At 37.1% G+C, this 21,516-nt stretch overlaps 2 protein-coding genes across 2 annotated transcripts; both read right to left on the reverse strand.

Moving 5' to 3' along the window:
• Positions 1 to 37: 37 nt before the first annotated feature.
• On the reverse strand, positions 38 to 7,797 carry gpr161a (G protein-coupled receptor 161a). The gene is made up of 6 exons (XM_058786398.1): positions 6,998 to 7,797; positions 5,693 to 6,101; positions 4,057 to 4,775; positions 3,859 to 3,966; positions 2,375 to 2,494; positions 38 to 1,516 (listed from the first exon to the last, which is right to left on the reverse strand). The coding sequence occupies exons 2-6, from the start codon at positions 6,052 to 6,054 to the stop codon at positions 1,233 to 1,235; spliced, it is 1,593 nt and encodes a 530-aa protein (XP_058642381.1). The 5' UTR covers positions 6,055 to 6,101; positions 6,998 to 7,797; the 3' UTR covers positions 38 to 1,232.
• A 132-nt stretch (positions 7,798 to 7,929) lies between these two features.
• On the reverse strand, positions 7,930 to 20,755 carry f5 (coagulation factor V). The gene is made up of 25 exons (XM_058786388.1): positions 20,577 to 20,755; positions 19,714 to 19,796; positions 19,478 to 19,600; positions 18,877 to 19,089; positions 17,531 to 17,692; positions 17,228 to 17,449; positions 16,901 to 17,066; positions 16,638 to 16,818; positions 16,421 to 16,517; positions 15,201 to 15,406; positions 14,460 to 14,610; positions 14,161 to 14,373; positions 11,886 to 14,046; positions 11,596 to 11,764; positions 11,257 to 11,493; positions 10,881 to 11,097; positions 10,546 to 10,725; positions 10,351 to 10,467; positions 10,187 to 10,258; positions 10,025 to 10,110; positions 9,777 to 9,932; positions 8,804 to 8,948; positions 8,556 to 8,707; positions 8,283 to 8,465; positions 7,930 to 8,177 (listed from the first exon to the last, which is right to left on the reverse strand). Exons 1-25 carry the CDS (start codon positions 20,717 to 20,719, stop codon positions 8,031 to 8,033), a joined length of 5,982 nt encoding a protein of 1,993 aa, XP_058642371.1. The 5' UTR covers positions 20,720 to 20,755; the 3' UTR covers positions 7,930 to 8,030.
• Positions 20,756 to 21,516: the final 761 nt, after the last annotated feature.

Here is a 21,516-nt window from a genome sequence, read left to right on the forward strand (position 1 = left end):
CAGCTGTTGGCTTGAGCGTTCAGCTAAGTGACTAGTGATCGCTGGGAAAAGCTAAGATGAAATATCTCCTCGTCTAATAGCGTGCCATTCGATGCTAACCTCATTCAACAGCACTGTTAAGGAATGTAAGCCATCTTTTTAAATGTTTGTCCACAGATTTTCAGATTAAGTTCCGGTTCCTTTTCAATCCATGTACCAGAGACATTAAATGTGTTGTGATTCAAACAAAACATGACTGAAAGCTTGTTGAGTACCCATAAAGAATTTAATAACACAGTACAAATTAAAAAAAAAAGCATTATGTGCTGTGGTTTGCAGACAAATGCAGCCAGAAGCAGTGCTGCAGTTGACAAAGAAGCCTATTAATATTGGTATATAACTGACTGGCATAATTCAAAAAAAAAAAAATTTAAATAATAGATTCCACAGGAATGATTAATCCTTACTGAGTAAATTTTCATAGTAGGAACAAAAACAGATGTGAGAAGTCTCTGATCAAACGTAACAAAATCTTCAAGTGCAATTGTACCAGTGACTTCAGTAATGGTACTACACATGCTTTCTCGCACCATATGGATAAAACAGCATTTTAAGAGGTATTCTACCTTTTATCATGCCAGTATCTCTCTCTCTCTCTCTCTCTCTCATTTACATGATGTTAATTCAATGCCTGAAAAAAATATTTTGTAAGGTTTTTTGTTTTTTTTGGCCACATAAATATAACCCTAAAGACATTTGGTATATTTTCTATAAACCTGGTAGCACTTATAACGGAATATATTAATAGACCTGAACTTAAATCAGAGGAGAGGAGCTGTAGGATAATCATTCTTACAAACAGTCAGGACGTATAAAACGGAGTGGTTACAGTTTCCTTATAAGAAAAGAGTAAACATAATACACACAGTACCCAACACAGGCAAAATACCTGACAATATATGAGGGCTGTACGTGATTTTACAATAACTTTTATGTTACAAAAACATAACTTATTCTGGTGAGTGACAGATCTAGTACCTGATGACTTGCAGGTACAGCCATCATTTTAGGTCTTTGGCCTCACCAAGGAAAGTAGCAGCAGTTGCTAGCTAAAATCATCAAGTATACGTTCTTTACCTTGTATGTAAATTACACATAAATCACTGTATATCTGTAAACATTTAGCTTATGTGTGCCTTGTACCTTTAAAAGCTGCAGATTACACAATCTGGTCCATTTGCCGAGTCAAAGAACTACTTGGAAGTGTCACCTATTTTTTCCTCATGCTCTTCTTCATCTTCATCATCATCATCTTTAACTATTCCTTCATCAATGCTTTCCATCCTGAGTCTCTGTCCATCCAGGTAACGGGGAGCTCTCTGTGTGTTTCGTACGGTGAACAGACTTGTTGGAATTTGAGTCCATTCCCCAAAGAGTTGAAGCTTGGCATCGTTCTCTATAGCCTTAGCCAGAGACGACGCAAAGCTGTCCAAAGACTTATGGATGTCTGCCGTCACTTGGACTACCGAGGGGTCATCTTGAGAAAAAGAAATGGTAGAAAATTAAACTGACACTTTAATGTTTCTTTGTCAAAGCCCCATAACATGCTGATGATTAACACAAAAAATTACTGCAGAATTATAAGGTGGGACAACTGTTCTGGACATAAACTAGTATGAACAAATGTTATTTTGTAAGTCTACACTTCCTTTAATGTATCATGTAAAAATTACTTTTACTTTTGAATAGTATTGTTTATATAAGATTTCTTTTCATTAATGAAATAAATACTTTTATTCTGCAAGGATGCAGTAAATTGATTTGAAATGGAATAATTTTTGTAGCATTTTTGTTCTTTTTAAATTTCTATTTATCAAAGATCCCTAAAAAATATTTTTTTTTTTTTTTTTTTTTTTTGTAATTAAGCAGAACAGCCATTTTTTCAACACTGATAATAATAAGAAATGCTTCTTGAGCAGCATATTATAATAATTTCTGAAGGATCTTGTGACACTAAAGGCCGGAGTAATGGCTAATGAAAATTCATCTTTGCCATCACAGGGTTGAAATATATTTGAACAGATCTTAAAATAGAAAACCGTTATTTTAAATTGTTATAATACAAAAAATACTGTATTTTTGCTCAAATAAATGCAGGCTTCTTGAGCATACAAGACTACATAAAAAAAAAAAAAAACTTTTTCTTACCGACCCCTAACATTTGATTAATGGTAAAATATATTATATTAGTATTGTACTACATAAGTAGTGTATTGTATTGTATTGTATTATATTATATTAAACCTAACAGTACTGGTGCCAAATAAAATTTTCTAGAAACACTTTGCCAACTACAAAGACATTTTTGCATTGGATGTAAAATAAGAACATGCACCTTTTGGAATCTGATCCACTTGGTCCTCGAATGTGACAGAACTCCTCCTCTTATTGGCAGCACAGTGGGCTGAGTGGGAGGGCTCTGAGGTATAGCTGTCCAACAGCATGACGTCTGTAGCTAGAGGGTAAATCACAGCAGGCATCTTTCAATCAAATATCAGTTTTAACACTGCTCAACACCACCCACCCACACCAGTCTGGACACTGTGGGAGAGCCGCCGAGCAGTGCCGTCTGTCTGTTATGCGATACTCATGGGCACTGTGTTTCCTCAAATGGCAGACCCTGATAACAACAGTCTGCAAGCCAATAAACCACCTCTGCTGACTGCTAAGAGCTGTGGGGGTTGATTCTGTTTGCTTTTCTTGTGTTCAAAGAGGTAAGAATGCAGCAGTATTCAAATCATGGCCTATACTGATAAACAATGACATTAAAATTCAATTTAGTTTTGTCAATGTAAATTAAAACACTAAAAACTAAAATCAGTCATTTTAAAAAAGTGAATTTAGTCATCACAACATTACAATGTATAGTATGAAACATTGATTTTAATATTGAGGTTAGCTAAAATAACAGTTACTAAATTATTAGTGTTTGTAGAGAGCAAATTTAAGTAAGCATTAGAGGATGGCAAATTCAAATGTAAACATGGGGGAAAACAGCATACGCAATTAAATATCCAATAACAGCTGATAATAAATATATCACCAATATCATCCAAGATGGTACTAGTATATTGTGCATTTCTGCAAAAAAAGATATTATTACAAAACTTTTTAAAAGGCAAAGTTCACTCAAAAATGAAAAATTGCCTCCATTTACTCACCAAAATTCATTTGAATATTTTTCCAAGAAAAAGGAAAAAGTTTGTGCAGCTCTCTTCCATAAAACAAAACTTGGAGGCAATGAAAAATGTTTTTACCGTTCATTCATTGTATGAGTCTTCTAAAGCCATTTGATTTTGTGTGAGGAATAGACTTTAAGTTATTTAGGTTGTTATTGACTGAAGGCCTTCCAATTTGTTGTCACTCAAATCTGATTCAGTTTTCAAATATTCAAACGGGTGCAAGGTCAATAATGTCAAACCGTATTTGTTGTATGACTTAACAGCTTAATGCAACACATCAGTTTATGCAGATTCAAGAACTACAACGAAAGAAGATTTTCAGTGAGTAGTGACATGAATTTTGGCCTGTTCCTCATACAAAATTGATCTAGTATGGCTTCAGAAGACTTGAAATACAGCCCACAAGTGGCAAGGACGATTTTTGTGCTACTTACATGGTGCTTTTTTTTAAACTGACAGGAATTGTCCCTAAAAGACAATGCTAAAATACCTCCTTTTTTGTTCCACAGAAGAAACTAGGGAGTCATCAGGATTGGAACAATGTGATGGTAAGTAAATGATGACAACTTTCACCGTTGGATGAATAGTTCCCTTAAATTGTTTTAAATTGACGTGTTATAAACAGTAGAGGGTCTACCTGAGTCCTGGGTGTAGCTGAAGCCAGTGTCTCCCGTGCTGCTTCCACGGCCCAGGAGCTGCCCACCGCCCACTAACATGGCCGTCAGGTGAGGAGACATTCCCAAATCTGTTAAACAACAAAGATCCTCAGACATCTCATCAAAACTTTAGATTACGAAGAATCCTAGGATACAAATAACAGCAGCAGCAGGCTCACCCGTTATCCGGTTAGAGATGCTAAAGAGACGAGAGGTCCGGTGCCGTATAACAAAAGACTCTCTGTAGTAGCGGTCGCCAAAGCACATGCCCAACAGCTCCTTACGTACGGTCTTATTCCACAGCCCATAAATAAGTGGATGACACACGGCACTGGTGAAAGACAGCCAGGAGACCAGCGTCTCCATCTGTGAAGAAACACTGTCTTTACCCCACAGTGCTTCAGTGCTGATAACTACCACATATGGACCCCAAGTGGTCAGAAACGTCCCCAGAACCACCAGAATGGTGACGAAGGCCTTGCATTGGCTCCCAGAGTAGACCAGGCTCTTGCGGCTTCCACTAGAAGATGTGGACGTATTGGAGTTCTTGCGACCATTCTTCTGAGAACTGGACTCCTCTTGAGGCACCACCACACTTCCGCAGTAAACCTTGCGTGCTTTGATGCGGGCCACACGGAAGATGACGCCATAGCAGATCAGCATGGCCGCCAGTGGCAGAAGGCAGCACCACGTAACCCAGAAGGCAGTATAGCTGATCTCCTTGTGCCAAGCCACTGTACAGGTCCACTTGAAGCGGTCAAACTCAAAGGCGGACCAACCAAAAAGTGGAGGCAGGCATCCGACCAGGGAGTGGAGCCACACATAAACGATGGCGACCACAGCTCGGTTTCCCGTGATTTTCATGGGGTAGATCATGGGATATAAAACGGCGTAGTACCTACAATGAGACAGACATTGATATAAGTCAGATACAGTTCAATCATTCCCTCATGAGAGACACATGACTAGCTAATGGAAAGACAAGGGGGTCTTTCTCTAAGATTCTCAAGCTGCCAGAAATAAAGTAGAGTTTGGGTTCTAGGTTTGTGTCTTGATAAAGCTAAATAGGTCTGGTATTTTTCAGTGTGCATCTTGTTCATAAAAACAGTGGATCTGTTCAAGCAAAACTGGAGATAAATGGCTTTAAGAAATACAGTGTGGCCATTGATTACAGCAGTCAAAAAATGTTTTGCCAAGAACTGCTCATGAATTTGAGATTTCATAATAATACAACAATTGACTGAACAGCAAGTATATTTACTTCATATGACACTAACTTTTTGTATCTGTCTGTCTATTCATTTATTTAAAAACACATTAAAATGCAATTTTTAATTTCTGTATTGGATTTTCTATTAATATTTAATGTAAAGTTAGTCCACCAACTCAGACTCACACAGTCCAACCAAAATACAGAAAAAATTAAAAGAGGAAATTATTTAACAGAGAGGACCCCTGCAAACCTTTATGACCTTGTCAAGGTCAATTCATCTGTTTTAAAATATCTAATAATTTTAACATTGCAACACTTTTTGGACACGGTAAGATTAGTTCAGGCTGTAAAATGTCATGTGGTGTGACTTTTATTATTTATTATATTATGAATAAATTATTCATATTTGTGAAAAAAAAAAAAATGTAAATGTAAAAAAACAATATTAAGATCTGTACACTTGCATGTATAAGGAAAAAAAGTTATCACTTTTTAGAGTTATTAAATTTAAACTTTGTTCCTTTTCTTTATCATGAACACCTATTAGCCCTTATTTACAAGGATTCCTCAAACTGTAGGATATGCCAAACATAACGACTGACCTGTCGATGGCAATGGCTCCCAGTGTAAGCATGCTGGATGAGCTGACGAGTAGATGGAGCAGTGCTGTGAAGTTACACCACACCACTCCAAACATCCAATCCCGACGCACCGAGCTGGCCGCAACGAAGGGCAGCGTTAGGACAGACAGCAGCAAATTGGACAAAGTCAGGCTGAAGACAAACTTGTTACTGGGTGTCAGTAAGTAGGGCTTCTTATATAGGGTCACCACAATGACCAGATTTCCCAGACATCCCAGTATGGCTATGACGATGATAGAGACAGACTCCAGGACCACGAGCCCATCGTCATCCAGGCCGTTAGTGGAGTTGACCACCGCTGTCCCATTCTTAGAGCTGTTCATTATGGGAGGCTGCTGGGTACCCAGGACTGGACAGACATGTTGACAAACTACAAGATACGAGAGGAAAAGCAGTCTGATCAAAGCTGTCTGGAACTAAAGATGAAGAAATGATCTGGTGCGGTGGGTTCATTCAAGGGTGTCCTGTAAAGCACTACAAAGCTGTAAAGCTGATTTTGTTTGTACAATACATTGTTCAAATGTGGATTACAAACATTCTTACAATAAACTGTTTGTTAAGAACTGGGCTGTGCTGTGAAACCTCTAGTCTGAAGAGACTGTGCTCAGATTTCAAAATAAGACTTCTACCACATTAGAATCACAGGATGTAAATGGAATGTTTCACAACTAAATGCACACAAAATATGCAAGCTTTACTTCAGGTTAGAAGGCTTACTGCAGACAGCATTAAGTTTACAATAATAAGATAATCAGAAATCATTATATAAAATATGAAAAACAATGATGACAATAATAGTAAATAAATAAAAAATATGTTTAGACACGTAAGCCACACTTATTAATATATATATAACTGCATTAGATAACATATACATAAAATAATAACTCTCAGTATTATTATAAAATAACACTTTTCAGACAAGTATATCACATAAGGAAAAACTTACTGCAGATGCATTTAAGTTAAAATCTAATGCAAAGAATTTCATATAGCTAGTTTATGTGCAGCTTAAATATCCAAATGCGTTTGGGGCCACTGAATGTGGATCATCTGTCATGCCTCTCCAATAAATCGTTAACCATGATGCACGTCCAATGAACAGCCACAGCACAGCAATGTGATCAGCTAGCGGAGAGTGCGAAGCGCACGCAGATTCTCTCTTATTTTTCCAACAACAGCGATATTTTGCATTGAACAAAAATGTGTTTCCGACCATTTCGATTCAAAAATGCATAGTTTATCCTAATGCAATGATAAACGTACCAGTTTTCCAGGCCAGGCGATATCCCGCTGTAGTCCAGCACTGGTAACTTTCTCCGGCTGGCTTTGTTAGTCTGCGACGACTAACTTTGATCCAAAAACTTTCTCTCCTCCTGCAAGATGCCGAGTTTGTTTTCTCACGCTTTCGCGGAACAAAAACGCTTCCCGGAGACGCATGCTCAAAGTTTCAACGCAGTTACAAAGTATTAAATGATCCAGGGATGTTCATTTGTTGCGGCTGCTGCGGTCGGCGGTGAATAAAGAGGCGCTGCTGACGTCACAATGGCGTCGGAAATCCTCCTCTTGAAAACTTCCCTCCATCTCGACTGCAGACAGACAGTCCAGAGGGTCTCACTCTCACCGACTACATAGTCTGCTCTGCAATGTTCTCATATTTGCAAAAATCGGGTTTTATGTCTGTGTTGCACCAAAAATATCTACACATGTTAAAATTAACAGTGAGATTTAGCTATGCTTAAAACAACAGCAAAACGATATATCTATCTAATATTACATAAGCATAAAAGTAGGCATAATAAAACATCATTAAATCATTTTAAGTCATCTTGTGGCCGCGTTTGCTGAGGTCCTCTACTGCTCTGTTTCTTGACTGTGTAAATGTAGCTACAACTAACACTAATTTCAAGAAAATGTTTTGTTTGCTCAATTTGGGTAAAATAAAAAATCCAAAAATTAATGTTGTTCTGGAACATAGATTGAAATATTTTAACCGATCATGAGAAAGGGAAAACTCTTGACAGTGTTTATATACAGCAGTTAAAACACATGCATTAATTTGCATTCGGTGTGTGTGTTGGGCTGATCCAGAGCGAGCAGACATTAATTCAACACTAGGTGGCATATGCGTGCTGTAAACTGTGGGAACACATTAAAAAATTTCTGCAAAAATATTGAATTAAATTATTTAGATGCGCTTTTTAAAAAAGAGATTCAGCGTTTATTTAATATATTTAATTACAACACATTAAATATAGATTTATTTAAAACTATTGTCATATCAGAGAAAGCACAGTGTTCATTCAAAATCACAACCAAGCAGCTCAATCCTCATAGTGATGGATTTCTGCCATTGTTTTGGAATAATCCGGATGTATTTGGAAAATATTGGCGGGTAGATGTAGTTCTTTACTTGTCCATTGTTATCTGTGTTGCCTTGAAATGTCTGTGAAAATAAAATAAAACAATTTTCCTCAATTTTAAGACACAAAACACTGTGGTTAGATGTGTGCAGAAACTTGTTCTAATCCCAAAAAGTGAGACCACTTACCTTTTGTTCATAATCCTCATCATCCGTGTACTTTGTCCATCTCTTGCCATCTTCACTGTACTCCAGAGAATATGCTGTGACAAACATCTCATTGCCTAATGATTTGGCCCCCTGTGTTATAATTCCAGTTATCTTCTTTATATCCTTGAGTTCCACCTGGATCCATGGCTGAATGTCATTGTTCTGTAAATTGCAAACAGTTTATTGAGGCTTGAGGTTTGAAGTGCAGCAAATACCTTTAAGGGTTTCATTTATGAGGTATATCTTAGTTACCTTGGCTTGCCATGCATTGACGGTCCCATATTTATTTAAGCGTGCATACCAAGGATGCCATTGGCCAGAGTACCAACTGGAGGCCGTAGAACTGGCAGTGATTTGAGCATCTGTAATGAAGCCATTTTCCATTCCCAGTGGCACAGAGCAACCTGCCAGCACAATGAGGAGGATTAGTACAATTGAGCTGAACTTTATTGTGTCTTATAAGGCAGTATGAGAAAAATCTGTAAAATTTTTGCCCATACCATCAAGCTCGCAACCATAGTACTCCAAACGGACAGTTGGGTAGTTGTAAAAATGTAAAGGATATAACCTCACGTATCGACCAATCAGAGGTGGGAAAAATATATTCTCCTTCGTGTCGTAAGCTTCGCTGTTTCCTTCAAAAGTCTGTTGGGCATTGGAAAACACAGTGCAGATCTTATGGCTTGTTCACACAGAATGTTTTCATTTTGTTTAAAAAGAATGAAAAATCCATAGGCACGTTTAAACATTTAATTTGATGCAGCGTCTTGGTACAAAAAAGATGTTAGTCTAGTGCAGTGCTTCTCAACCAATGTCCACACCAATGTTCAAATGCCCCCCAGCCCTAGTTTTGGATTCAAAACTTATTTTAATCAATGGGCACTTCTAGATTCTGTAAATTAAACTAAAATAATTATAATTAAAATTAAGTTTTAGTAGATGCATGTTTTTCTTTACACTTAAGGTTGTTTGTGATTTACTGAATAAGGATTAAGGATACAGATTTTTAAAAATATTTTTTACGTGAAATCTGTTCCCCCAGTTTTTTTTTTTTTTAGAGAGCTTGACATAACTAGTAAATGTAATGTATATTCATTATACAAATGCCCATGGTGTTAGATGAGTTTCTATTACTTTGCATGAGGTCTAGAAATAACACTACATTAAATAGGCAGTCTGGGTTTTCCAAGACTGTGGGAATCCTGGTTCGTCAAAGGAAGCAAACTGTTGTTGAGGAGGTAAATTAAAATGATAAATATCTTGGTTTTTAGTTGTTTTAGCTTGCATTTTCACATTTTAAATAATTTGAAGTTGTCTTAAGGCAAGTTTGCTGGGGCCCCCTGCTTGAGAACCATTGGTCTCTGCATGTTAACATAGAAAAACAACTCAAATGCGGTGCAGTGTAATGTTATGAACAGACCCTTATGCTGAAATGTACATTCATTTTATAACTACACAGAAATAGTCACTTGCCTTTCTGACGGTATCACTGTCTCCCTTGTAGAAAGTCCACTTCTTTTTGTCTGTGCTGTAGGAAATGGTGTAGTTCAGCACAAAATTATGCTTCAAGAATTGCTTGGCTCCCTGTGTGGCAACTTTACTAATGACTACCGGCCTCTGGAAGTCCACCTGGAATACAGGAAACAGCCTCTTCAAGTAACTAGTCATTAGCATTTCTTTATTTATGGGCTAATTATCTGCACACCATTATGAGTGGTTACCTGAATGTGCTGTCCTGTCTTTGTCGTACTCCATGCATTGTATTTCCCTGTATTATGTAGTCTGGCCAAATGAGGATACCATTGTCCTTAAAAACAGTTTTAAATGTGTTAATAATGTGACCCTGACTATGCTACATAAAAAGCTATACTTTCAAATCCTACCTCTAGAGTCAGATGCTGATATGTATTCATCCTTCACAGTTCCAGAGTTGAGACCAAGAGGATGATCACAGACTGCAAAACAGACCAGGTAAGATTTAAAGACCTGACAGAATCAATTGTTTTCCTTTAATAAGTTCAGCATGATAAATTACTGTATGTGATACCGTTATCTAACACAAGGAATAACGTCTGCATTCCCCTCTGCTGTGAGAGTCCAACTTCAGACTCCAGCTGCCAGAGACCAGGCTTTGAAGGCAACATTTCCAGTGTGGCAAATCCACCTAAATGATGGGATCTGAGTGTAAATGGCCTTTCTAGATCATCTAGGTAAGTAAGTATCTTCCAACACCACTACAAACCTGGTAAAAGTGGGTAAACACCCTGACGGTGGTCCTTTAATTCCTTATTTATGAACGTTTGTCCATGGAAATGGACACTGTGGAGGTCTTTGGGAGAGCCCATGTTGATCAGATGCCACTTTGCTAGCTGATTTGTGTACATTCGTAGTCCTTTGAGACTGTAGATAATACCATTAATAGCTGAAAAAAAAAAAATAATAATATGTCAAGTAAGTTTATGTAAAGCAATATTCAATTTATTTCGTTTTAATCCAATGATAATGACTGTAGTATAAATACCCCATTATAATTAAAATGATGGAGATAAAAAAGCTAAAGATAAACAGTTTTCTTACCGTCAAACTTTAAATTATTTTTAAAATTTGGATCCATGACTGCTCTTTTGTTTTTCCTTTCAATCCTCTCCCGATTCTCCTCGTAGTACCAGCTCTTATTCTCATCAAACGTCATGAAGAGCAGGACAAACTCTCTTCTGTCCAGCGTCTTTTTATCCAGTGTCCCCTTCCTGCACACCAGAAGCGGTCCAATCAGCCCAGAGTTTATATCTCTCTCCTACGCAAGAAAGTAATTCAGTTGTAATTGAAAACTAATAATAGTTATTTGACACTAGTTTTTATTCAAATGAACGAACAGTACATTTATTACATGGACAGCTCTCATGGAGGAATTCCACTTTAGTTAAGTGGAAAATTAAGAAGCATTCATGCTTACAGGATTCACTGCAGAGTAGTAAGTCCATGTTCGACAGTCAGATTCGTTATTTTGAGGTCCAGATTTGGAATTTATGGTCCACATGTAGATAAAGGTGCTGTTGGGTTGTACGGCATCATCCTGTTTGTACCAGTATGGTGACTGATCATCGTAACTCAGGCCTTCCATTTGTTTTAAGTACTTTACTCCATTTGCATGCAAAGAGTATGGACGACTGGCAAGGTTCCTGAAAAATACCTAGCACGAAAAACAGGAATGTAATTGTTTATGTTTTTTTTCATGTGATTTGCTTCTAATTTTCATTTGTGCACAAGTATGTTCACATATTCAGTGGTCTACCATAACAGTCTGATCAACTTCAGCTTTAATGACCGGACCCAGAATTCCCAGGTGTTCATCCATTTCCCCTCGGATGTCTCGGATACTAAAGGTGCTGTCCAGGTACTTTCTGAATACCGCTTTTTTGAAAGATGTGGGCCTCTCGTTTTGAGATGATTTATCAAGCCTCCTTTGCAAACATAAAAGTGATTTCACAAATGAGTTATACTCTTTTAGATTAATATATTCATGCTTTTTGTTTCTAGAATTGCAAAATTTGGATTATTTGAAATACATGATGCCAACAGTACCTCTGCCCATAACCAGCATAATCCCACTCTTCCTCTTCAACTGAGATGAAAAAAGTTCTGGTATCCTTGTCTCCAGCAATTTTTAAGAAATGCTGGGATGTTGCATCAAGCACTGGGCTTTGCACATCTGCTGCTTTGCTATAAGGGTCTTTGTACTCTACATATTCATAATCTTCTGGGTGATCAACCATACCATCAAAATCTTCAGTCTGCTCATGTTTTGGAACATATAACTCATAATCATTGAAATCGCGTCTTGGCACTCCTATGATGATGGATTTCCCCATCAGGTCATCCTCGCTAGAGATAGGCCTGCTTCCCCTTGGGGTCAACCCAGAAGGTCCAAAACCTCTCGGAGAAAAACCCTTTGCAGAACCATCAGAACGTGGCTGTGGCTTATAATCTTTCCTTTTCTTCGTCTTCATGCCATATCCCTTTCTCGGCTTTATCCTCTGGTGAACTACTTTTTTTTTCTTTTCAGTCTTTGGTTTATTTGAATTTGCTGCGGTCTTGTCTGAGATGTATTTGTTCATGTGATCTGGGATTTCCACATGAACCAGTTCATGTTTGCCGTCATAACCCCAGTGCTCTTCTTTTGGATCGAGATGAGATGTGAGTATGGCCTCGCTGTGATTGTTCTTCAGATAGATGACTACTTCCTCTTCACTTTCGCTTTCTGAGCCGTTTTTCGTGGATGAAACATTGAAAGGGCTGAGAGAAAAGGTCATATTCTCCGTACTGTCTGAAGAAAAGAGCTCTGATGCATTTCTCAAAATTTCACTGTGAGATTTCATTGTAACATTAGTGGGTGATGTGCTGTTCTCTGTTATTTCAGATTCAAGGTCGAGACTGAAATCAGACAAAGTTGCATTTGAAGATTCAGACTCGTTGCTTTGCAAAGTCTTGTTTCTCAAAAGCGAAGACAAACTGAGATTAAAAATCTGCGAAAACATCTCACTGGTGTAATTCACCTTTGTGCTGTTGAGTTCTTGAATCCTTGTTGTGTTTTCAGTTAATTCGCCAATCTCCTCTGGTGTGTCCATTGGTGAGACTTTATATTCTACTGCAGTCTTATAATCTGTTGAAACTTCCAAGTGATGACCACCATCCAGAAGCACAAAATCCTCCTCAGTTTGTGTCTCTGAGCTGTTGGAGAGAGAATCAGGACTAGGCACGTGGTATATGAAGACGGGACCCGAACTATCACGGTCACCATCCGCTAAGTCTGTGTTATTTTTAGTGTTTGCCTCTTCTTGAATTACTGTTTTGTTTACTAAGGTTTGTTTTGAAAGGTTTGATTCAGAATAATTTAGAGATGGACTGTCATCTTCCATGGTAATGTTTCTGTCACCAACTGGAGTATCAGATGAAGTGATACTGGTATTAGTGGGGAAAATGTGTGTTTCATTCATTGTGTGGGAGATGTTGGTTTCAATTATTGGAGAATGATTGGTATTCACAGAGACACTGTCTGCCTCTAAAGATGAACTGACGTTTTCTACTATGTTGGTATTTATTTCAATATCCAGGGTAACATTTGTGGAGACACTTTCCGTTTCATTCACTGGCTTTGTTGGTACACTGCGTACCTTTCTTTCTACAACTGGAAAATGTGAGATAATACTGTCCGTGTCATTGTTTGACATGACCTCTGGTTTGGAATCAAAAACGCTTGTCATGTCTAGCAATGCCTCTTCTGTGCTTTCATTCAAGACTTTATTTGAAGATTGTCTCTTGTCCAAACCAGCCTCCTCAGCTGATAAACCATGAATCTGATTGAAAGATCCGAATGTAGTATTGTGTGATTTGTCCAACTCGTCAATTGAGGCAGGGCTTTTTGTCTCAATAGTCGGCAATAAATCATCGTCAGTATCTAGTATCGAAAAGTCAATTAGCTCAAAGTCATCTTTAAAGCTTTTTAACGACCTCAAACCAAATTCTTCTGCATAGATTTCGGTGTCCTCATCAACCACAATAGGTTTTATTTGTTTTGGTTCCTCTTTTTTAATTTCACTGATGGACGCAGGTTTCCATACAGTGAATTTTTCTGGTTCATAATCATATTCCATTACGTAATCTCTGAAGCATTCAAGGTCCTTGAATTTCACCCTCATCCCTTTAGTGGAATCGTGAGAGTTCAGTGATGCTAAAAGCCAAATACCTATAAAGTGAAGAATGTTAAGTTTAAGTTCATAGTTTTGTGTATTTCTTTGTATAGTCAGTAACAATGTCTTAAAATTCAATTAAATCCATAATAAGTCATTTGGATACTCACCTATATTAAGCATGTTCATAGTGATAGTTTCACCAGTCATGGGAAATAGACTGAGCATATCCTCCTCTCTGTTTTTTAGCTCAAATGAATGGCCATAAAAAGTGGCAGTCTGGATGTAATCTTGTTCGCCAACACTTGATACATGCCAGGTCACGATTTCACCATTACAAAATCCCAATTCTTGGCCACTTTCATATACATAGCCATTGATTGCTGTAAAAGTTGATGCAATAAATACATGTACCAAATATGAATCAACAAGACAACACTGATATAATAAATATCAGAAAATCACTCACTGTGCATAACGTTGGATTTGTAAAACTCTGGATCGTCTCTTTTAACTCTTTTGGGGTCACTGCAGTATGTGTTAATGTTCTCATCATGGTACCAGCTCTTGTTCTCATCAAAGACGGTAAACATTGCATGCTGTTCTTTGTCTGCTTTCAGCTAAAAAAGAGAATTGCTTTCAGTTTCCAAATCCAAGTGAGCTGCTTTGCTATTATAGGCAGCATGGTAACCATTATACAGTTAAACTTCATGATTGAGTTATTCAAAACACTCTACAAAAGTGGCAACTCCATTAAGTGTTACTCACATTTTGATGTTGGCTTGTCACTAAGCTAAAATTGTGAAACTTTAAGCACAAAAATATATATACCACTCAAATATTGGTTGAAATAGCATTTATAGATGTGTGAAAAAACATTAATAGATGCATTTTTAATTCAGTAATGCAAATCAAAATAGATCCATGTAGCTGTATTTATCATTTCTGCTGTGCTGGATTGGATTTTCCACAGTTTTGTCTTATCTGTGAAGAATGCATACATTGCTGCCCTATATTTTGTGCAAAAAAGGTAGCATATAAGGCACAACTACTTTGCTGCCTACTGTTTGGAACAGCCTTCCAATAGAGGGTGTTTCAGTGCCTTACACAGTGATATTGTACAGAAATGATTCATTAGTTTCATTTAAACCATTTGAGTCATTTGACTCTTATGCAGTGGTCTAATATATTGCAAATGGAAAGCAGTTACCTGGACATTCTTTTTGTTGAGGGACTGGCTCTTACAGATGAGAAGAGGACCCACAAGACCAGAGGCAATGTCTCGAGGAGTGTCCACTGCACTGTGGTACATCCTGGTCAGACATCTAGGGTCACTGTCCGTTGGTGTATCTTCCTCAGACACACTCCATGTATATGTATAAATCTCACCTGGTTGAATTCCGTGTGTCTGGTTCCCTTTCAAATGAACAGCAATTTTATTTAAATACATTTTCTCGTATCAGTCATGCTTACTTTTTTATTTTATGATTTTACAGGTACCTTTTCATTGATAAAGAACTTTAGATATTAGGGCTGCAAGACATTGGAAAAAACTGAGATTGTGTTATTTTGTATTTTACTGGGATATTGTATAAGTGACATGACATGTGGCCATTGGTAACCCATACTCGGAATTTGTGCTCTGCATTTAACCCATCCTAAGTGCACACACACAGCAGTGAGCACACACACACCGTGAACACACACCCAGAGCAGTGGGCAGCCATTTATGCTGCGGCGCCCGGGGAGCACACTGTAAAAAAAAAAAAAGTTGAGCCAACTTAAAATTTTAAGGCAACCAGCTTCAGCAGATTTTTGAGTATTCTCAACTTGTTGTTTTAAGTTTATACAACAAAAATTTTAGAATCTCCCATAAAAATAAGTTGAGCAAACTCAAAAATCTGCTGAAGCTGGTAAAAAACATTTTTTTAAGTTTGCTCAACTTCTTTTTTTTTTTTTTACAGTGCAGTTGGGGGTTTGGTGCCTTGCTCAAGGGCACCTCAGTCATGGTATTGAGGGTGGAGAGAGCACTGGCCATTCACTCCCCCCACTGAAAAATCCCCGCCGGACCTGAGACTCAAACCCGCAACTTGGGTTACAAGTCAGATTCTCTAACCATTAGGCCATGACTTCCCCATATGTAAGGCTTTGATTTCAATAAATATGCATTGTTTCAGAGAGAAGCATTGTATCAGAGCAGTTCAGATCACAGTAAGCGAAACAAACCGCTTTGAGATGCTGAAACAAACACCAGATTATGAGCATAGTACAGCGCTTCTGAAGAATGCAACACGTATATATATATTGCCTTCGTGATTTTATTGATTTGATCACACTCTAAGCCATTTTGTGAATTTTTTTTTTTATTCCAATACATCGTGCAGCCCTACATTAGATATACGTATCTTCTCATAATGGTATCAAACAAACCTCCTGCAGGATAACTGGCTCCTTCTGCTGTTTTATCAATGGTCAGTCCATGAGGATAGATACTGTATGGACGTGATGCTTTGTTTTTAAAGACAATCTATAGAAACAACATCACAAACATCATGCATCCTGATCAGAAACATTAAATATGTTCTTAACCCAAAAATAAAATACAATAGTAATGATTAGTGCTGTGATTATGTGAGAAGCGTTATACCTTTATGACATCTCTGATTTGAGCTCTTATCACTGGCCCGAGAATCCCAAGCTCTTTCTTTCTCTGCTTGTCTTCCACTTTTTCTTTAAACGTGCCATCTTTAAACTGAGTAAATACTGCTTTTTTGTATTTTTTACCTATTCGCTGAGGCCCCTGCTTTAAATATTTTGATCGGAAATCCCTGAGTGAATAAAAGTGAGATAAAACATTAGAACGGAGCTCACACAAAGGCATGTCCTATTGATAAATCACGATGCACATACCCATCCATGTTTTCTTTCATATTTGGAGCATAATCCCAGATTATCTCTTCTGCGGCAATGTAGTAGGTCCACTCTTGGCTTTCTTGTTTCTGTTGGATGGTAAGCCGTCTTTTTGGTGCTGTGTACTCATCACACGTCTTGAAATTTAGGTATCCATGCAAACCAGCTGCAAATATGACATCAACATATGACACTGTAATCATTTTTATAAAGTGCAAACTGTCAGCATTAATAGTGATTCTACAAAGCTATGAAGTAGAGACTGTATATGTTGATGTTTTAAACGAATAATTCATGAAATCGTGTGGTTTCTCTGGCAGTTTTTACCTTCCAAGTGCCTGCTAATGTGAGAGGAAATAAGCCAGCGGCCGGGGTGGATACCAGTCATACTGGCACTAGTGGCAGTTCCACTAATGATGCCAACAGTTGAGGTTTTGTGGCCATCATGCAGCAGGACTTGCCCATTGAAGTGTACAGAGAAGAGCTCTGGCTCAGAGCTCATTCCCAGCAGGTGCCAGCTGACTTTAGAGTGGGCGCAGATGTCCAGATCTGGAGGACGACAAGGAGGAGTTTTACACCTCAGTAGATTTGCAGAAATGATATGTTAGGTGTGGAAAATATCAAACCAACCTGGTACAGAGCCATTTGTGTAGCCATTTATAGTGTATTTGACATTGTGTGCCTGTTCAGGGCCCCCGGTGTTGTACCAGCTCTTGTTCTCATCAAACACTCCAAACAACAGCACAGCCTCCTGATGGAAATGAATCTGATTTCCGGAGCCGTCTAGGGTGCCTGTGGGGCAAGGACACATTAATCGTCTAGACAAATAGAGCTGTTTATAGTTGCGTAATTTCTGGGAAACTCAAACTGTTTAGGGTAGCTGAGCAAAGATGTCCCATAAGAATGGTGTACATTTACTACACTGTAACTTATTTAAAATGAGTTCATTCAGTGTATTATTTTATTAGGGTAAACAAATAAACTCATTTGCCATTTTTTATTGAATAATTAGTTTTCATCAAAAATCACAGTTTGAATTCCATAATACGTCTGCAAGGATTCACAGGCAAAGAAATGAAAATGCTCTGTGAAAGCAAATAAATCAACATTATTTGAGATATTAGCTATATTATTTTAGATATTTTTTTGAGAAATTAAGAAATAATGTTATTCATTAAAATGAAATATTGTTATAAGATACTTTTTTTGTTTTAGAGTACAATAGTATTATTACTAGTAAAATATTCCAATATTGATTTTACTATATAGAGTCTAAGTTTTTACCTTTAGCATGCTAAAGTTGACTGTAAATCCACTTTAAATCCACTTTTCCATTTTAAAGCCTATAACATTTTCATAACCACATCCCACAGGCGCTCTTTTGGCCCAATTCACTTAAATAAAATACATTTGTTACTTTACAAACATAAATAAATAATGTCCACATATCCCCCATTAACAAATAGGCAGTGCTGAGTAGTAACTGATATAATCTGGATTACGTAATCAGATTTCAAAAATGAAGTACGTGTACTTAGAGTATCACATTTGCATGTTCAAGGTTCTCTGACATTAGTTAATGGCCACATGACATGCAGGTAAACAAATTAAATATTTCATTTTGTTGTTATTGATGTTTGATGTTATTATGTTATTTTTAAATGGTTTATTTTATAATTTCATTCATTATTAACTTTTCATTAAACTCACAAACCCCCCTGCAGTTCTTTTATGAACCCCAGTTTGGGAAACATTGGCATAATGTAATCTTTACTGTACACTGTAAAAAAAAAAAAAAAAAAGTTGAGCGAACTTCAAAAAAACTATTTTTGTGGGAGATTCTCAAATTTTTTGTTGTATAAACTTAAAACAACAAGGTGGAAAATTAAATTAAAGGTGGGCATCATAACCCATCTAAGCATAAATATAATAATCATCACATTGTAAATCCAGGATCTTGTTTCTACCTCACATACCTTTCTTGCAGATCAGCATTGTGCCTATTAACCCTGTATTGTAGTCCTTGACTATGTCAAAGTGGGAAAGGTATGTGTAGGTGATACATGGGGGGTCCGCAGCCGTAGGGGTCACCTCAGACGTCACGTCCCATTGGTATGTGTGCTCTTGGCCGGGTAAAATTACGTCATCTTCTTTCTCATAGAGTGACGTGTTGTCAAAGTATAAAGATCCTAATGGGAACATTAGCAGTGTGAGAAGGATGCAACTTCAGATGGTGTTTATTACAATGAAACCAACAGCCATTTATCATGGGAAAAAAAAAAAAAAATGAGGATAGCCTATCTGTAAATATTTATCAGAGACTCGCTGCTTTGGACTTAGGTACAGCCTGTGGTTAATTTGTATCTTGGGTTAACATTTCCAAAGAAATCAAACACAGATGTTTGTGTTACGCAAAGTGTTTACTCAGCTAAAATAATCCATAATGTCCTCTAAACAACAGTCCACTAGATATGTATCTGTCTGTTATTTCATAGCACAGTGTCTATTTTTTACTTTGTTACTAGTGTGCTGTATGTTACAACTCTCTTGCGTCACTCATACTGTTAGAACACACACCCTCTGACTGCTTCCCGTAAGCAATGCCATGTGGGTGGATGCTGCAGGGATGATCTGCCATGTTCTTGAACGTGACAATGATTGTGTCACCCTCTTGCCCTCGCAATGTCGGCCCAAGTAACCCTAGAACATTTGTTTCGAATAATCATGATTTACAAGTTAATGCAATAGTAATGCATAATGACTCATGGATTTTAATGCTGAAACAAAGACATCATCTTTGGTATTCAAAATACCTGAGGACAACGGATGTGTTTTAGCCTGTGTGAATCCCTCATTGTACTCCCTGTATACGACCTTTTTATATGATGGTCCAGTCCTGGAATACAACAACAACCATCAATAAATACATCTCTTAAATGAGCAAATAATAAAAAACTTACACAACAACTCCCATTTGTGTGAAAATGCAGTTTTATTTTAGTAACAAATACTGGTTTTATATTTTGCATTTTCCTTTTAATTTCCATTTAATTTAAAGGTGTTTTTTGTCATTTTTTAAAAAGTTGATATAGTTTTATTAATTATTAACTCAGTTTTAGTTTTCATTATTTTAGCACATTAAGTTATACTAAATGTAACTGAGAAATGTTACCTTGGCAACTAGCCAAAATAAAATAAGTTTAAGTTTTTAAATATTTTATTTCAGTTAATTTTATTTTATTTCAAGAAACAAAAATGCTTTTTGTTGTTGTTTTGGTTTCAATTTACTATAATTACCATGGTGAAATATTGATACATTTTGAATAAAGTCTTGACATAATTGGTCTTAGATATACTATATATTATTTTAACAAACTTTACAGTAGTTTCTTGGTGCTGGTTTAACATTTTGTTTATTTGGGGTTACTTGTATTTCATATAAAATATCTTTGTCACAAGTCCTAATGTTTCCTGAAATTGCTTCAATTTAAAATATTTTCTTTGAATGCTATTTCTTGTCAGTTAATAAACTGTTTTAGTACAGATATGTAATTATTTGTTACATTTTTACAATAGTGAATGACTTCTGACTATCTGTGATATAGCCTACAAGAACCAAACAAACAAAAGGCAAACAATCAATTTAAACCCTAACAAATAATGATCTTTTTCATACCTTTGCTGTCCAGCAGATGTGTAGTCCCAGTTAATATTAACAGCTGCAATGTAATAGCGTCTCTCCACAGCTGTGGCACAATTGCACAGGAATGCCAGAAGGGCCAAACCGTAAGAGGCCCCTGGCCAGGAGCAGAGTTTCATATCTGACAATGAAACTCCAGGTAGAACGGTCTGTTCTGGAGTGCAAGGAAATCTGAACATTCAGAGAAATGTCAGAGAGCTTTATCTCCCCCCACCTCCCTGTTGCACACATGTTTAAACACCGTGTTTGAGGGAAGTGCACTATCAAAAAAACTGAAACTTCTTGTTTTTGTTTAGTCATTAGTACTCTGAGTCTTTTTGAACGTGTAAAACCTTTCCGTTATTGTCAGAAAATATTTTGTTTACAAGAATGGAAAACACCAAGTTACCGTATTTACATATTTGCCAGTTCAATCCTTTCCATTGGAAACAAATGCTAGTTAGTGTCATAATGTTGCCAACTTAACTGCTATCTGCACAAAATGAAGAGGTTCTGCACCATGTTTCACAAACATCAATGTAGCCTAAGTGTTATTCTATTACTATAAATGTGATAATCATGAAATCTGAAATAAATGAATATGGGTTTCAGTTTGTAAGAAATGTCCTCTTTACACTTTTCTGCTCCAGACAGATATGTCATTATAAGGATTTACTCATAATCCCAATGATTCACTTTGAATAGTTTCTTCATACATTGCTTGTTTACAGTGTACACGTTTATGTGAGCAAAAGTCTGTGCATTTGTAGACAGGCACAGTCTGGACCTTGTTTAACACCTCCACCATAGCCACAGACCAGCCGTATAATAACAATATTTGTTATTACAAACTGAGATTTATGTAATATTGCACATGACTCATGACCACTTTTCTCTTAGAAGTGGCTGTTGGGCAAAGACTTCTACTTAGGATTTC

The sequence above is a fragment of the Onychostoma macrolepis genome, chromosome 09 (assembly GCF_012432095.1).
Source record: "Onychostoma macrolepis isolate SWU-2019 chromosome 09, ASM1243209v1, whole genome shotgun sequence".
Taxonomy (NCBI): domain Eukaryota; kingdom Metazoa; phylum Chordata; class Actinopteri; order Cypriniformes; family Cyprinidae; genus Onychostoma; species Onychostoma macrolepis.

Bases quoted from the DNA above. Each gene is read 5' to 3' on its own strand.
- gpr161a (XM_058786398.1), bottom strand. From the start codon at position 6,054: ATGAACAGCTCTAAGAATGGGACAGCGGTGGTCAACTCCACTAACGGC. The intron at 2,495-3,858 runs GTAGACCCTCTA...TTTACCCTCTAG, and splicing joins CAGCTACACCCAGGACTCAG to CTACAGACGTCATGCTGTTG. The intron at 1,517-2,374 runs GTGCATGTTCTT...CTTTTTCTCAAG, and splicing joins AGTGGATCAGATTCCAAAAG to ATGACCCCTCGGTAGTCCAA.
- f5 (XM_058786388.1), bottom strand. From the start codon at position 20,719: ATGAAACTCTGCTCCTGGCCAGGGGCCTCTTACGGTTTGGCCCTTCTG. The intron at 19,797-20,576 runs GTATGAAAAAGA...GTTGTATTCCAG, and splicing joins ACATCTGCTGGACAGCAAAG to GACTGGACCATCATATAAAA. The intron at 11,494-11,595 runs GTAGACCACTGA...TTTTCGTGCTAG, and splicing joins AAGTTGATCAGACTGTTATG to GTATTTTTCAGGAACCTTGC.